Below are 17,061 nucleotides of genomic sequence, written 5' to 3' on the forward strand. Positions count from 1 at the left end.
TCTGTCTACATACATCTTGTAATGTGGGTTCCACACCGAAGAACAGTATTCAATATTACTAAGGATAAATGCATTAAACAGAATTATTTTTATATTTTATATTTTATATATTATATTTATATTAATAGTCTACAATATTTAGTCACAAATTTATAAATAGGGGTATTACGTTTTATTTTACCACCTACAATCCTAGGTATACGGTCAGGTGTATGGATTTTGACATGTTACTGGTTTATTAGGTTACGGCGGCGTAAGCCCGCACCCGGTGGCAGGGTATGGGCTGGGGCAGGGCGAGTACGCGGCTGCGGCGGCGGCGGCGGCGGGCTACGGCGGCTACCAGTACCAGTGCGGCTACCCCCCGCCCACCTACCCGCACGCGCCCCCCTACTCGCCGCCCTGCTACATGCCGCCGCCGCACGCGCCGCACGCCTCCCACGCGCCCCACGACAAGCCTAAAGATAACACGTAAGTATCTTTTTTAGAAGATGAAGGCAAACAAAACAAGCGAACATAGATTGTAAATAGACCGCCGCCTGAAGACGTCTGTAAAGAGCAGTTCTCTCTTGTATTAGTCAAAATATATTCTCAATAGATATGAAAATCGAAGATTCGTATCAATAACTACCAGTTGTTGAAAAGGCAAAGGCAAGCATTGTGAGGTGGTATCAAATATTAAGTGATCAACATCAAATCCATGGTAAATGCAGGGCGAAGAACTATGTGTACATGTGATTTAATTAAATCATAATAAGCCAAACGTTTCACATAACGGTCGATACCTTGAATTTTGACAAATTACATAACAGACATTCGTTTAACACTGGTCATTTTATTACTGGAATAATCCATTATACAACTGTGGCAGAGTTGCATTGCAATTTCTCTTAGGTGACATGCTCCTTTCGTGTCATGTTGCTAGTGGACGTCGCCCTGTGATGGAATATTTACATAACATGACATTCCAACACCAACTAACACAGTCTTGGATCAATCACACTCTGAATATTGTTGATATAAGATAGCAATAGCCCTTTGGTTATATGTTAAATATTAAAGCTGACGAACTGTATTCGATTTCCACTTTTTTTTAATATTATCAATAAGAAACAGCGCCCTACATAGGTGAATCTATTTTAAAAGTTCCTCTCTACCTATCTTTGATTTTTCAAAAGTGATCATGTTTTTCATCGTTCAATTTCTCCGTCTTCTGTTTCCGTGCTTCAGATATTGTTATTGTTTATACAAAAGAAAATAACAGTGGGGAATGTCAATAAAAGTTACGTTACGCTATTGTCTCGAAGTGTGGGATTTCAATTGTAGCTAAATCACACTCGCCGGATCAGTCTAAATATACCGGCGCGGCGGGCGGAGGGCGCGGCGCTCCCGCGACCACCGCCACAGATAAATAAAGATAAGATTGTACGCACAAACCCGCACCAAAACACAGATATGCGACGAAACAGGTGAGACAAATAGTTTACTCAGTTAATTTCTAATTATCTCCATAAAAAATAAATTAACAATTAAATTACACTTAGAGGAACGGGGATAAAATTTTGTAAACATATCCAAATAATTTTACGTAGATTGTGACGTGTTGAATAGTTTATAGTCTTATAGAATACAGTTTTTATGTTAGTGGGGCAATTAGAACTGTACGTAATAAGGTCATGTAGTCAAAAATTTACAAATTAAACACTTTTTAAGTAGTTATTGCTCGTTTGTTTTGATAATTTATTTGATGGTAGCTACGTTCGCGACGAGTATTACGTGAGAGCGGGGTACCGGTGTCGCGAGTCCCGCGAACTGCTCCAGTGCCCGGTGGAGCGCTGCGACGGCTCGGGACACGTGTCTGGCAACTTCGCGACTCACCGCAGGCAAGCGATAATATTCCAGTACTCGCTAATATTCGAGTACTCAAGAATGTTCGAGTACTCATAAATATTATCGCGTACAAGTGAATATTCGCGTTTGCATCGCGAAGTGCTCAGTGTGGTTCCGTGTCGTTATGCGCCCCTGAACGGCAATTTGCCCGTTTCCGCACCCGACAAATTGACAGCGTAATCCGAGGTTTCTCTGTGCACTAACCGCATGACGAAATGTTGACGTGAAATCGTCGGAAGCAACGATTTCGATTTACGTGCTTAGTGTTTGAAAAGCTGACTTGTAACATAAAGCTTTACTTGATTAATTGACTAACATAATCATATATTTAATAATTAAATAAACATTAAAATATAATAGCATATACTAAACGAATAAACAAACCAAACCTCGAAATAACCATAAAAAATCTTTACTAGATTTTTACTAAAAGTAAGAAATCCAATTCAAATTATATGAAGGAGTTTTTTATCCAATAAAACTCCAGATACCGACCAAGGAATGCATGTAACACAAACAAACAGAGCATTTATATATAGAAACACGATGCATTCCCATTCCATCGTCTACATACATGTTACTCTTCGCAGACAGTCTATTTATACACGCCTCAGTGAGATGCTAACCATAAACTTCCACCGAAAACTTTTATTAAAACATATTTTTATCTGGATTTTAATTAAGCTGACAAATGAAATATATTTCTTCGACTTCGTTTTGAAGATTCGTGAGAATTATCTCATACTTTATTAATAAGTCTAGAATGTTTCGCTTGTCAAATGTAATTTTTATTACACATTCAATTACAATAACATTTTTATAATATTCTGTAGACTGTAGACATTTTACTTATAACAATGCAATGTATATATTTTGTTCGTTGCATTTTTAATCACTAACGTAATTAATATTCAATATAATGTGTGTGAATAATTTCGTGTTGTGGTATTAACACTACTTTGTAATAAAACGAAAAAAAAAGGTATGTGATTACATGAACGGCGTTAAAGTTTGCCTTTCTTTTTGCAGCCAGTACTTCGTCGATTATATTTGGATGCCTGGATTTTGATGTCGATTACTTAATTTTTGATATCATATGCTTGCCTGTGCCGTCTCTCTTTGTCTAGAAGTATGTTTTTTGTAATAATAAAAAGGCTTTTATGAAAATATTAGTATATATTTTGTTAATTTACTAATATTTCCTTTAAAAGTTCCTACTAAGCTCTAAGCTTGTGCTAGGATATGGTTCAACACATTAGTCGAATGGCGGGATTCGAACCCTCGACCGCAAAAACGGTAGGGGTATGGGTAAAGTGTTGAATGTAGCGTATTGCGATACGTTGCGTCGTCACGTCATTGTAAGCAGTGTGTACATGTGCAGTCTCTCCGGCTGTCCGCGAGCCGACCGCTCCCAGCTGCAGCCGCACTCGCAGGAGTTGAAGTGTCCCACCCCCGGCTGCGACGGCTCCGGTCACGTCACTGGCAACTACTCCTCCCACCGCTCCCTCTCCGGCTGCCCGCGCGCCAACAAGCCAAAGAGCAAGCCTCGGGATGGACAGGACTCAGAGCCACTCAGGTAAACGACCATAGGGAATAGGCCAAGCAACGCTCGCTTTCCAGCTTCCCGCGTGCCCACAAACTAATACAAGCTAGGATAGGTAGGATTTGAAATTTGAAATAAATCTACAAATTTGTACATTTCATTTATATGGACATCGTGTAATAATTAGAGTAAATAGCGGCGAATCAACGATAGTTATCTAACGAGAACAAAAAACTGTTTGATAAAAACAATTCAGGTTGTTTTGTCTACTTCATGCGTCATATCTAAAATTTCTCTAATACCACTTTTGTTCAAATCATTTAAAGATAAGAACAATTTGATACAATGTTTCAATGAATACCGTTTACATATAGTATGTTGATTATTTGCACGCTGCTTAGATGCCCTATACCGGGCTGTGATGGATCTGGACACGCGACAGGGAAATTCTTATCGCATCGGAGGTAAGACCACGTGCGCACCTTTATACATAGAGACTATTAGCGTAAAACTGCAAATGTTATAAAATGTACCTAATTTTTTTTATTAATGTGGTGGCTTTTTTTCATCAGCGCTTCCGGCTGTCCGATAGCAAATAGGAATAAAATGCGAGTGTTGGAAAGCGGCGGCACGGTGGAACAGCACAAGGCCGCGGTTGCGGCGGCCGCCTCTGCCATCAAGTTCGACGGCGTCAACTGTCCCACGCCCGGCTGCGACGGCTCCGGTCATATAAACGGCTCCTTCCTTACTCACCGCTCCCTGTCTGGCTGCCCCGTCGCAGGCTCCTCCACGCCCACCCCGCAGCCCAAGAAGGCGAAATACCCGGATGATATCACACCTTTATACCCAAAACCATATTCAGGTAATTAGCGTCAGCAAATTGAATAACTTGTTAAGTTAAATTTAATTAACCCACTATACAACATTTGTTTGTCGTTGATAGGTATGGAGATGAACATGCAAACTGGAAACGGTGAAGATCTAATGACCCTCGAACAAGAGATAACAGAACTGCAGAGAGAAAACGCCCGCGTTGAATCGCAAATGATACGACTGAAGTCGGACATCAACGCGATGGAAACACACCTCAGTCACGGCGAACGGGTCAGTAATTATCATATAGAAATCAGGGTAGGGTTGAATCAATAGTCGTAGACTTTACATAATAATCTTTCAATGGTCAAAAATTTCGTAGATGGTACTGTCATGGCTCCAAACATCCAGCTTTGAGTGCTACTAACATCTTGCAAACCTTTGTGAGTACAGCCATAACTATTCGGGTTCACCCTCATAACGCAAATTAAACTAATAATTTAATGTTTTTCGTGTTAACTTTTGACATTTACGTTTTTCTTTATTTCCAGGAGAACCAGCTGATATCCCAGCGGAACAACAACCTCAATGAATATTACGAGAGCCTCCGCAACAACGTAATAACGTTACTCGAACACGTGCGGATCCCGGGCGGTGGGACGGCGCCCGTGACGAACGCCGGGGGCACGCCAGGCGCCCCACCGCCGCCCGTTCCCAACGAAAAGCCCGCGCACGACAACTTCGACTCCTATCTTACCAAGCTGCAGACGCTGTGCTCTCCAGACGGTTACTGCCCCGACGAGAACCGACCGATATATGAAACGGTGAAAAACGCGCTCCAAGACTTCACAGTGCTGCCGACACCCATTTAAGGTTCAACAAGCGCCGTCGAATCTGAGCGACAATAAATATATTGTCCGGCTCAGATCGGCGGAGCTTATACAGTGTTAAAAGACATAGTGCAATTTAATTAACGACAAGTTTGAACGTTTAGCTATTAACAAAAAATAAACTTTCAAAGAAAAACGGTTAAACAGTGAATGTTTTTGTGTATAAGACTATGTATATTGTATAGTGCACCCGAATATTTAAGATTATATTCGGTCGTTATGTGTTCTGCTTAGGTAACAATGTTTTGTGAACCATTGTATACGATGTGTGACTACTCTTTGACGTACACACAACCAATCTAAAATCTTTCAAAATAAAAAAAAACTAAAGAAGGACTTATAGTAAGACTTAAATAAAATTTAAACATTGTTACTCATATATGCTTAACATAAAACTAAATGTTAGGAGAAAAATTTATACTATTGCATATAAGGGATTTAGCATACATAAATATTATTGTCAGATTTGGAATGTAAATATTGTACTTAATTCTATATTATTATAATAGAAATTATCTTATTGTCGCTGGGCTACGACGTGTTTAGGGAAAGGATAATTTTGTTTCGCCCAAAGAAAGGTATTAATTAGTAATTAAGATTATATGTTGACGAATATTTATGTTTTATGTTCTAAATAATGGGAATGTGCCAAACGCTTGAGTCACAGCTGATCCGCTGATATATGGACTAAGCTGCGGAGATAGAGATTTTAAAAACGAAATTATAAACTCCTTAGAGGACTCTCTAGTCACATTTGTAAATAAAATTGTGAATACATAGTTGACACGTCATATGGACGATTTTATTTATATTAGATAATAATGAGATCTCATTAGTATTATAAATAATTCAGTCATTAATTAACCAATTTTAGAAATAATGAACTACTTACTTTGTTAGTCATGTTTCACTTTACTGTGATTATGTTACGTGTTACGACTTATTTATTGTTACCTTTACGGAATGTGATAGATTAATTGTCGCGAGTTGATGTTGTTTTGCAATGTTTTTATTTGGCAAACTCATACACAAATTTTGTGCAATAATTGTTTGAAACTGTATCTATTTCATAAAGTTTTGTTAAATCTATATTATTTAAAGCTTAAAAGTTCTCTCTTCAATTCAAAATGATACACGAATCGGTAATTGTATTCGCATTTAAATACTAAACCTATTACTATGTTACTACTCTGATGTCATATACGTTTCTGTAAAATATTGAGTATGTGTTGTTAAAGAGAATAAAAATAATAAATTCGAATAACATGGTGTAATTTTTTCCTCTTTCAATACCTGGTGATAATTAGTTCAACTAAAATTCAGTAATCACAAAAGCACTATCGAATGGTTATGTGGCTCAAAAACCGGCCATAAATCGCTTTTTGTTTTTCTTCAAACTTGAATCCTCTTAAGGTCACGACTAGTGAAGCTTCGATACTTTAAAGGAAGGAAGTGGGATACGACAGATATGAAACATGGATTTCAGGTAGAAACCTGTAATTTAGGAAGCGTATGAACCTCTTTCGCAAAACCTGGCACGCATCTATGGTCCCTCTGATGTTACGGATATCCCCACATGTAACATCCATGGAGTAGGTGACTTCTTATCATTAAGGATACCACTGCTGGTTAGCTCCCTTTATTACATCATTTATGTAAAAAATAGAATACTTATACAGGCCTAAATACGCCTACTACACCGTCGTTAAATTATATGGGTTAAAAAAGATATTGCACAGCAAAAAAAAAAAAGCATTTTAACTCAGTTTTTATACTACCCTAAATCAAAGCCATAAATATTGAAAGGAAAGAGAGACTTTTTTTTATAACCATCATGAACTTTTGGAAATTGACAATCTACACTTATGCCTTATTAGTGAAAAAAAAGTTTTAATTCTGTCATATGTCAAAACTGTCAAATAGAAATGTCAATGTCATTAACACATGTGTCTCGTTGTGTCTTGTGTATTATTTCTTTTATTTGCATTGATGTAATAAGATAAGCAAAGATCATTATAAAGTTTTTAATATAAATATCTCATAATTTAAAATGAAAGTCCAAAATAAGGCAAAAAACGTAAGTTGATATTTTTTTAGGAAAGAAGAATAATCGTGTCTTTAAAGAGCCTTCTAAAGTTAAAACTTTGTGTTTTCCAGATACGTTATTTTCAAAAAGAAGATGACGAAAAACCAAAAAAATCCCATTCCAGTAATGACGTAGAAGTATTTAATATAAAAGTAACACCACGTACTATTAAAAAACAACGATTTAAGGTAACCTTAATAAAAATTTGATACTGTAAATAATAACCAAAAAAGATATTCATCATATCTGATTTACTATAACATTGATACATTAGATTGCTTAGATGCTTTATAAAAAAATCTTAAGTATATGCTCAATATTTCTTTTATATTTTTATTTTGAGTGAATCAGAAAATGAAATTTCAGGAAACACGTAAAATTAAAAATGTACTAAAACGGGGTAGTGATGTTAAATTTCCTGGTAAAGCACCAGTTGATCCAAAGTCATTAGAGCGTCATTCTAGAGGTGAAGGGCTGCAAGGAAGAGGTGTAAGGCATCCATTGTATGCTGCAAAGTTAAAAAAGAAAGAAAACAAGTACAAATATGCTCAAGAACAAGCTGCTCGAGCGGAAATTCTTCTCACAGAAGATCAAGGGTATTGTATTTTTTAAATCACAAGCAAATTGCTATATTATAAGGAGCATATGTTCTTTTAACACGAATAATAACTATTACAGTTAGTACAACCAGATCATGAACAATCTCTTAACATGTGGTTACCAACATTATTCAAATATATACCATAAAAAATAAATTATAATTGTGCACCAAATTAATTATAATTATGTCAAATTTATAAGTAATATACTACTTAGTTTAAGTAAAATGTACATACTAACATAATATTGGATCTTTATCTGTAAAAAATAAATATTATTATCTCTATTATTATAATTGATTAAGCAATATATTTGAGAGTCATTTCGGAATTCAGCCATGGTACAAGTTTTGTTGTTCACTGAAATATATTCATAATAATTTATTTTAAAGGTTAATTGAAGTTGGTGAAGGTGAGAAAACGACATCTGTATCACAAAAAATAATAGCTGAGAATGTAGACATTGCCGCAGCTACGAAAATATTTGACTTGAAGCTTGATTTTGGACCATATAGAGCAAAATATTCACGTAATGGGAGACATTTATTATTAGGAAGTAAACTTGGTCACCTTGCTGCTTTTGACTGGGTTACTAAAAAATTACATTGTGAAATTAATGTAATGGAAAGTATTCATGATATAAGGTAAGGTAAACAAAACAAACATACATTAGTCTAAACTTTCGCATTTATGATATAAGTAAGATGTATTTAATTGACAAAGGATTTTTGGATTACTCCCAACCGTCACCCCGCTCTGTCCCCACGTGGGGACAGATGAGAATAAGATGTTACATCCACCCCATCTTTAAGTCCCACTGTCACCAGTAAGGTGACAGATGGAACCGTTTAGAAATAAAATAAGATCCAACCGCCCCTTGTCGTAAACAATGGGATGAAACATTTTGTTCTTATCTGTCCCCACGTAGGGACAGAGCGGGGTGACGGTTGGGGATAATCTGGATTTTTAGGATAATCAAATTGATAAATTGATTATTACTATAGGATAATAGTTGCTTGTGTGTAGTTATAATTACCTCTGTATGGTGTTCAAATTGAGAAATTAACTTGTAGAGTTTTATCAATTTTTTTTTAATTGTTATTTGAATTTACAGTTGGCTTCATGTAGAAACTATGATAGCAGTAGCACAAAAGGAATGGCTTTACATTTATGACAACACTGGAACTGAATTGCATTGTGTGAAAAAAATGGATAAAATACTACGTATGGAATTTCTTCCTTACCATTTTCTATTAGCTGCTGTTGTAAGTAGATTTTTTCTTCTAATTTGTTTCACTTTATAACATTTTATCCCAACTTGCAATTTTGTTAACGATAATAATTATTTCAGAATGAATATGGATTTATGACGTGGTTGGATATATCCATTGGAGAAATAGTTGGCCACTATAACAATCATATTGGAAGAACAACTGTTATGACTCAAAACCCTTATAATGCTACTCTATGTTTGGGTAACTCTAAGGGTGTTGTTTCTCTATGGGCTCCTAATGTTAAAGAACCCCTGGCAAAGATATTATGCCATAAAACACCCCTTACAGCAATTGCTGTTGACAATAGAGGAATGTAAGTACAATTGACGCCCAGTATCTATAATTAGATTCTTTTTTATTTTTAATTGCCTATCTGTATAATTTGCTTACTAGGCTGAAGTAAAACTGCTGCTACTTGGTCCCACTTCAAAAATAAAAATTATTCAGTAGTTTTTGAATTTTAAAAAACTGTACCAGAGTCGGAAATTATTGTCTTGAAGTTTTCGTTTTTTATTAATGAAAGTCCAATTTTCTTTTCAAAGGTATATGGCAACTTCTGGTGTGGACAGGAGTTTGAAAATATGGGATATAAGGAATCTTGATGGTCCATTGCAGCATTACAAATTGAGAACACCTCCTGTTGATTTAGATTTCTCCCAAAAGGAAATGCTTGCAGTTGGACTTGGAGATGTTGTTGAAATATACAAGTAGGTTTATTTAAAAAAAAAACTTTTTACCCAAGGTTTTAACTTTTTTTTTCAGTTGTTACATTTCTACAATACGGTTTTAATTTTTTTTATTTCTTTTTTCAGCAACTGTTGTTCACAAACCACAGTAAAACCGTACCTAAGGCATCGTATGGCCAAATCGATAAGTAACTTCAAATTCTGCCCATATGAAGACGTTTTAGGAATTGGAACAAGCGGTGGTTTTACAAGCATAATAGTGCCAGGTAAGTTAATATTGTTGGTGTTTTGTGAACAGAAGATATGCAGTAAGACAAAAATATTGCCAGAAAATGTACAGAACTTTGTATACAATTCATTATTAAGTCCACTTAAATTTTTAGTTTAGTTTTTAAACTTCGTATAGTCTATATATAGTAGCTGTTGCTCGCGACTTCACCCGAGTGAAACATAGCTTTTTAATGGTGCAAGAATTTTTAAAATCAGTCCAGTAATTTTTGAGTTATTACAATACATAAAAAAAACAATTTTTCCTCTTTATAATATTATGATATTTTATTTAGAACTATGTTTAAATTAAAGTTTCGACTTTTACAGGAAGCGGTGAACCAAACTTCGACGCTTTGGAAAGCAATCCCTTCCAAACTAAGAAACAAAGAAAAGAGGCAGAGGTTAAGGCTTTGCTTGAGAAAATACCTGCGGAACTTATTACTCTCGATCCATTTGATGTCATGCAGGTCGACGTTCCTTCCATGAAAGAACAAATGGAAGCTAGAAAGAAATTATTGGTACGTTCTGAATCTTACTGTCGCATACTTAATTTACATAACTTTTTAAATTCTGCATTTCTCTAAATTACATTTTAATCTGCAATTTTTTTATGAAGATATAATTGAGATGTGAGTTCACTGTTTTTTTGCAGCATCTTAAACCAAAGAACGTTAATTTTACTCCGCGGCATAAAAATAAAGGAAAAACAAATATTGCAAGAAAGAAAATCATAAATAGTGCAATGAGAAAGGTAAAAATATTTAAATATTTACAAATGACAACCCTGTGGGGTCTAGATAAAAATAAGAAGTGCTTAATTTATTCAGATAAGGGATCTCTTTTCAGAGAATTATACAATCTGTTAAGTAAATTTGGTTTAGTACCGAATATCTTTTATTATCATAGACAATGTTTAACTATTTCATAAATTCCAGGAAACAATTGACCAAGTTATTGAAGCTCAGAAGATATTAGAAGAACCGGCCAAGAAAGAAACTGCACCAAAGCAATCATTTGGTGTTTTGGATAGATTTGTGACTAAAACGAAATCGAATAAATAAAATTCATCATATATCTTGTTTTCTTTTTAATATAAAAAAAGGCTTTTTTGAACCTTAATTGAATGGAGTTTATTGTAGCGAAAAATGTATCGTTACCAACACTCCAAAAGCAAATTCTCAAGTAATTTTGTCAAAGTTCAGTAGATTTTTTGAGTATGTGACTGGATACTTAATATATTTACGGGATATTCCAACCGAATTAAATAATGAATGGACTATTTATATACCCACAAACATGTCCATAAGCAGAGGATTGTTGCCAGTCTATCCCAAATTAGAATAAAACCATAAACACTTGTCACTGGCCCAATCCGCAGAAGAAGATCCATAAACAAGAATTATATTAACAATAAGGGATTGTAGTGCTCTTCAATCAAACAACTTGTAATCTCCAAGATGATATATTTTAGTTTTGTATTTACATGATTTATTTTATTCTTATATGTACATCAATATATTTAACATGATCACAAAATGTAAACAAAATAGAAACAATGTCTTTGATTTGTGTAAATATAAATGAAAAAAAATATGATTTTAATAATATTCTTAACAAGGTATATCAAATAAATCGCACAATCCTTCACTGCCTCGCAGCGAGAATGCAAAGTCTTGTTTCGTTATCGGAGGACTCAGTCTTAATAAATAGTCTGAAAGAAAAACCATTAAAAACCAGTAAGTAAATAAATATTGCTTAATGACGACTCCATAGAACGCTTGGTAGTACAGGGTAAGGTGAAGGGCACCAGAGCTAGGGGAAGATCGCCTATGAAATGGACTGACCAGATTAGGATACAGGGAGGAGTGGCGGAGTCTTGTGAAGCGGGTCACTGATACGTGATAAAAACGACGAGTCCGTAAAGACTAAAGCGACAAAGAAGAATAAATATTGCAGTGTCTCAGCAAACATAATATTTTTTCCTTTCATAAATATGTCAAATTAATTCATTTGCGCACATCAAAAAAATATGTAATAAAGAAACCAAAAGCACCCCTAGGCTAGCATTTTTTTTTTGATTAGGCTATACATTATTTTTAATGCCTAATTCAATTTTGATCTGTAAATACTTACTTGAATGATGATATGCATCATCACAACTATTTGTGTAGCTCTGTACTTCATCATCTATATTCTCTTCCATGTTAGCCTAAAAAAGAAAATAATTTCTTTTAAATCAAAAATGTATCTACAAAATACAAAAAAAAGCTACATGACATAACATTCATTACCTTTTCTTTTTCCATATCAGATACATGTATAACACCAATTTGTTCTGTTGACTTTACATGTAAACTGTAACTTGAAAGCTTGTCCTGAAAAAAAAAAGCACTTGAAATAAGGACTAATCCTTCAATTATATTGAACAACAAACAAAATTCTTAAAGTGCTTTAAAAATATTTTTTTTTTTAGAATATATAAGCCGCAGCATAACAAATTTTTAGGTGCAGTAAAAGGATGCACCATAGTGCACAGAAAACCTTGAGCTGCAAAGATATTTGTAAAGACTTACAAATAGCCTAAATGTATCATCACCAACTCACTATATGCCCAACTGAGGGGCTCAGAGCCTACCCTTAGTTAGGTGTGAATAGTTGATCACTCTGACTAAGTGCAGGTTGATTGACTTCACATATATCTTTGCATCACAATGTTTTTCTGCACCATAAGAATGTTAGGTAAATGAAGTTCATATAAAAGTCATAAATTACATTGGTACATGGCAGGATTCAAACCCAGGTCCATGTCAAACTCTTATGCGAAATACACTGGCAATTAATTCAATTGAGAGACATTACCTTGGCTGAGGGTGAAGTAACAGCTAAATTTGCTCCAAGAGGAACTTCTAAAACTAATACTTGAGTATCCTTAAAACACTTTTTAACATCATCCTCTGTGACATAGGACAATGTGTGATTATCAGTGTCGTCCAGCACATTCTTTAAACTTTGCTCAATATAATGAAGGTGTCTGTAAAAAGTAAAATTTTGTATATAAAAAATCAAGATTCATTTTCTCTGATATATAGTACTCACTTATCAATCAACACTTCATGTTCCTCCAAGCGCCCAATCTGCCTTCTCAATAAAGTCACTCTGTCTCCTATTTCATTTGATGTACAATCTGGACCAACACCTCTGCGGAAAGAAAATTAATTTTAAGCATCGTAATATTTAAATTTAATTATCTTGTCATTAATTTCACTTACTTCCACTGTATGCTATTTTTACTGCGTTTTTCAATTAAGCCGATACCTTCTAAGACATTGGTTATATCGTATATTCTCCTTTTTTGTCGAACAGCCAACAAATCAGTTGCCTTTAAACATACAGTAAATTAATAATTAGTTTCATTTTGAATTTCATATTTTTGTGGGCAAAATGACAAGGTACCAAGTAGTTTATAGTATACTTACAATTTTCAAGTCTAACACACCGTCTTTGGCTTTTTGTAATAATGAAACAAAACGTGTTGTAAGTAATCCTAAAGATTTTTCATTTCTCTTGTATACATCAGCCATTGCAAAAGGAAAAATAATAAGGAAAGTTAAGTCACTTTAAGATTTTGCGTTGCGGCGGGATATCAAGTTGGTAAACATGGTTTTTGAAATTATTAGAACAGATACAAAATTTTAACAAAAAGGCTAATTACCTCTTGTTACAGATAATGCAAAAACTGTTGCTGCAATTTTGATTTGCATAAAAAGAAGGGAAGAATTTACTCTTACTGTAAATATTTAAAGTAGGAAATTTTAATGGAATTTAGAAAATCCAAGATTTTAATAATCAGTTTTATATCCTCCAAAGTAACATTATTATGGTATGGCAATTATGCAGTAAAATGTCAAAATCATATGTTTTCTTAAAAGTCATAACATTTATGCAACTTAACAAATCAGAATAACTAAATTATTTTTTTACTTTATATAATTGATGTCGCTTAACAATACTGTGATATGGCTCACCGATACAATAAAATACAATGATAACAGTGACTCCAGTAGTTGGAGTGACATAAGTTTTGTTAAATCAGAGTCGTCCGAAGAAGACGATGAAGATGACAGAATATTTTTTCCTTTGATGCATTATTTAACACGAATACGAAAGAAAAGATTAGACGATTATTTGCTCAAAGTGGATTCATGGACAGATTCTGAATTTAAAAATCGTTTAAGGCTTTCTCGTAAAACTGCTAATACACTTATTGGTAAAACGTTATACCATTATGTTTATGTACAGTTGTGAAGATTGTGATAAATGTTTATCGTTTCAGATGAATTACAAAAGTCTGGTTTCATAGCACAACACAAATTTGGTTTAAAGCCATTGGAGCCAAAATTGTGTTTGTATATATTCTTGTCATTTATTGCAAATACTGAACCATTAACACCAATTGCAACGAGATTCGACATTTCAGTATCGTCAGCGTTTCGAGTAATTAGGAGAGTAGTAGCTTGGTTCCTAACAAAGTTAAATGATGTTATAAAATGGCCTGCAAATTATACAGAAATACATACAACTTGTGATGGTTTTCAAACTAAAACTGGAATTTCAGATGTTGTTGGAGTAATTGATTGTATGCATATAAAGATTGAAAAGCCAAAAAATGCAGCAGCCTATCATAATTCTAAAGGATATTTTTCAATTGTATTACAGGCAACATTTGATTCAAATATGAGGTTTATTAACATTTATTGTGGCGAACCGGGATCATCAACTGCTGCCAGAGTGCTAAGAAAATCTCCACTGTATCAAACGGCATGTGAGACTAGAGAAAGAATATTGCCAGAGAATACCTTCCTTATTGGTCATTCAGGGTACTCTTCAGTTCCTTGGCTTTTACAACCATTTAGGGAAAGTAATAGATTAACAGTGCAACAGAGAGAGTTCAATAATTTACATAGCACTGCAAGAAGAATTAGTAATAAAGCATTTAAGCTTTTAAAGAATAGATTTAGGAGAGTGAAATATTTTGCAGTATACAGAAACATTGCTTTTATCACAGATGCTGTAGTAGCAGCTTGTATTTTACACAACTATTGTGTTAGTGAAAATGATCATTTTAATGTGACTGATTGATGAAAATAGCAATACACATTTTACTAAGCTTTTATTAAGGTTTAGAAAAGCATGTACGGGATCCCCATATGTGTGGTATAAGGCCAGGAACAAAATTTTAATAAGCTTAAAATGTTCAGTACCATAGAATTAGCATGTAAGTTTATTATAATGCATAAAAATCAAAATGGCTTTGAATGTGCTAAATAAAGTATCTTGTTCATTATCAACTAAGTATCAAAGACCAGCTGAAAAAATTAAGACTTTGTCTTGGACACCATTATATATGAAATAAATAATGACGGTGATACAATTTTTATTTACACTGTATAAACAGTATGTACTATGTACTATGTATTGCATAATTGTGTGTAGAATGAAATCTACTAAAAATGTCTTGTCCCTATCAGTCAATTGCATTATAAATATCTAATTAAATAATATTTATATTTTACAGAGAAAAACTTATAATTACTGTACAAATTATGCAATTATGTCTTTAAAACTTCCATGTTAATGTGGGTTAAGGAATGCCCTTAACAATGCACATTTCTCTCTTTCAATCTTAAGTACTTCTTCTTGCATTTTCTCTTTTAGTTGTAACTTTTTTAAAGCTAAACTCTCTTTTATTTCTAGTTCTCTTTTTCTTAATTCTAATTCTTCCTGTCTTAACCTCAAGCTTCTTTCATATCTTTGATCTCTTAATTCCTTCTGCTCTTCCTGTCGTTTTAAATAATCTAACCATTGTTTATCTAATTCAACTTTAGCTTTTCTTTCTGTTCTTATTTTATGGTAAGGTGAACATAACATTGAACTTTTATTATTTTGTGTAACACCCGAAGACAATCTGTAAGTGTCATTGTCATCATGATATTGGCCTAATATTTGATGCATTTCGTTAAAATATTTAAAAGTTAAATTCCCTTGTCCATTCTCGATACAGTCTTTGTACTTTTTAGTTAAAGCATTTATTTTCCATCGTACTTGATCTGGTGTTACCTGTAATACATTTTATACAATTTATTTTATATTTAATGTTTGTTTTTATTCATACTAAGTTATCTGTTACCTCAATATTTAATGCCTTTAATTCTTCAGCCATCGATAACCACATTTTTGATTTCCTTTTTGGATTATCAATCATGTGTATTTTAGTTTCATATAAATTTAAGAGTAGTAAAGTCGCATTTCGGGTCCAAATTATGTCTACAATAAATCATATCAAATAACAATTTAAGTAATAAATAAATAAAAACAAAGTTTTGAAACTATAATACATACTATGTTTGCTTGTTTCATTAGTCTCAGTTTCTTCGGATTTCATTCCATTAGAATGATTATAGTCAGGTATGATGTTTTGTTTGTAAGTTGATGCTAAAATATTTTAATATACAAAATAAATAGAACACATCACTAAATAAAGCTAAATTAAGTAAACAATTTATTACATATTTAAAAGCTAAACTAAGTTAATGATTTAGTACATAGTTAAATGATTTTTCCGTTAAGTACATTTCTAATTCTTATCCTTACTTTGATTATCCAGCATTGCTAAAACTGTAACACTATTATCAATATTGTCTTCCATTTTGATAAGCTTTATGCTATTGTTTTATTGATTTAACAGAGTTTGTTTATTACGTAAACTTAAGTTATCAGGATATTATTATGGTAGACTTTGTAGTTCGTAAATAATAAATATTCATTATTATTTTATGATTATCAAAAATATCAACATAACGAGTTGACAGAATAATGATAATGTCAAACTTTAACAGATAAGAATAATGTTTAAGACAATCTATCCTATGATCTTTGCAGGTGATTTATTTTTACATTAATCCTCTGGTGTGACGATTGAGTAACCTATTTGTTAAAGTTAATATTTTAGTCGA

The 17,061-nt window shown here is 33.6% G+C and overlaps 5 protein-coding genes across 5 annotated transcripts in view; 3 read left to right on the forward strand and 2 right to left on the reverse strand.

The window, feature by feature from the left end:
- The window catches only part of LOC106109080 (myelin transcription factor 1), an 18,545-nt gene extending 12,151 nt beyond the window's left edge, over positions 1 to 6,394 (forward strand). The window contains exons 9-15 of the mRNA XM_013290482.1: positions 129 to 162; positions 243 to 468; positions 3,254 to 3,463; positions 3,832 to 3,894; positions 4,003 to 4,292; positions 4,374 to 4,534; positions 4,795 to 6,394. Of these exons, the coding sequence (XP_013145936.1) occupies positions 129 to 162; positions 243 to 468; positions 3,254 to 3,463; positions 3,832 to 3,894; positions 4,003 to 4,292; positions 4,374 to 4,534; positions 4,795 to 5,115 (1,305 nt within the window). The 3' untranslated portion in view covers positions 5,116 to 6,394. The remainder of the gene's footprint in view (positions 1 to 128; positions 163 to 242; positions 469 to 3,253; positions 3,464 to 3,831; positions 3,895 to 4,002; positions 4,293 to 4,373; positions 4,535 to 4,794) is intronic.
- A 680-nt stretch (positions 6,395 to 7,074) lies between these two features.
- Positions 7,075 to 11,120, forward strand: LOC106109190 (WD repeat-containing protein 46). The gene is made up of 11 exons (XM_013290595.1): positions 7,075 to 7,210; positions 7,291 to 7,407; positions 7,586 to 7,815; positions 8,211 to 8,462; positions 8,933 to 9,083; positions 9,170 to 9,405; positions 9,635 to 9,799; positions 9,905 to 10,044; positions 10,376 to 10,566; positions 10,701 to 10,799; positions 10,984 to 11,120. The coding sequence occupies exons 1-11, from the start codon at positions 7,184 to 7,186 to the stop codon at positions 11,107 to 11,109; spliced, it is 1,734 nt and encodes a 577-aa protein (XP_013146049.1). The 5' UTR covers positions 7,075 to 7,183; the 3' UTR covers positions 11,110 to 11,120.
- Positions 11,121 to 11,584: 464 nt separating this feature from the next.
- Positions 11,585 to 13,724, reverse strand: LOC106109225 (transcription factor E2F4). Its single transcript, XM_013290636.1, has 7 exons — positions 13,525 to 13,724; positions 13,318 to 13,427; positions 13,145 to 13,246; positions 12,908 to 13,079; positions 12,340 to 12,423; positions 12,182 to 12,257; positions 11,585 to 11,759 (listed from the first exon to the last, which is right to left on the reverse strand). The coding sequence occupies exons 1-7, from the start codon at positions 13,627 to 13,629 to the stop codon at positions 11,659 to 11,661; spliced, it is 750 nt and encodes a 249-aa protein (XP_013146090.1). The 5' UTR covers positions 13,630 to 13,724; the 3' UTR covers positions 11,585 to 11,658.
- Positions 13,725 to 13,962: 238 nt separating this feature from the next.
- LOC106109307 (putative nuclease HARBI1) lies at positions 13,963 to 15,293 on the forward strand. The gene is made up of 2 exons (XM_013290758.1): positions 13,963 to 14,315; positions 14,382 to 15,293. The coding sequence occupies exons 1-2, from the start codon at positions 14,042 to 14,044 to the stop codon at positions 15,185 to 15,187; spliced, it is 1,080 nt and encodes a 359-aa protein (XP_013146212.1). The 5' UTR covers positions 13,963 to 14,041; the 3' UTR covers positions 15,188 to 15,293.
- On the reverse strand, positions 15,202 to 17,028 carry LOC106109308. The gene is made up of 4 exons (XM_013290759.1): positions 16,700 to 17,028; positions 16,448 to 16,540; positions 16,236 to 16,372; positions 15,202 to 16,165 (listed from the first exon to the last, which is right to left on the reverse strand). The coding sequence occupies exons 1-4, from the start codon at positions 16,752 to 16,754 to the stop codon at positions 15,680 to 15,682; spliced, it is 771 nt and encodes a 256-aa protein (XP_013146213.1). The 5' UTR covers positions 16,755 to 17,028; the 3' UTR covers positions 15,202 to 15,679.
- Positions 17,029 to 17,061: the final 33 nt, after the last annotated feature.

This window comes from Papilio polytes, unplaced genomic scaffold (assembly GCF_000836215.1).
Source record: "Papilio polytes unplaced genomic scaffold, Ppol_1.0 DF821289.1, whole genome shotgun sequence".
NCBI classification, from domain to species: domain Eukaryota; kingdom Metazoa; phylum Arthropoda; class Insecta; order Lepidoptera; family Papilionidae; genus Papilio; species Papilio polytes.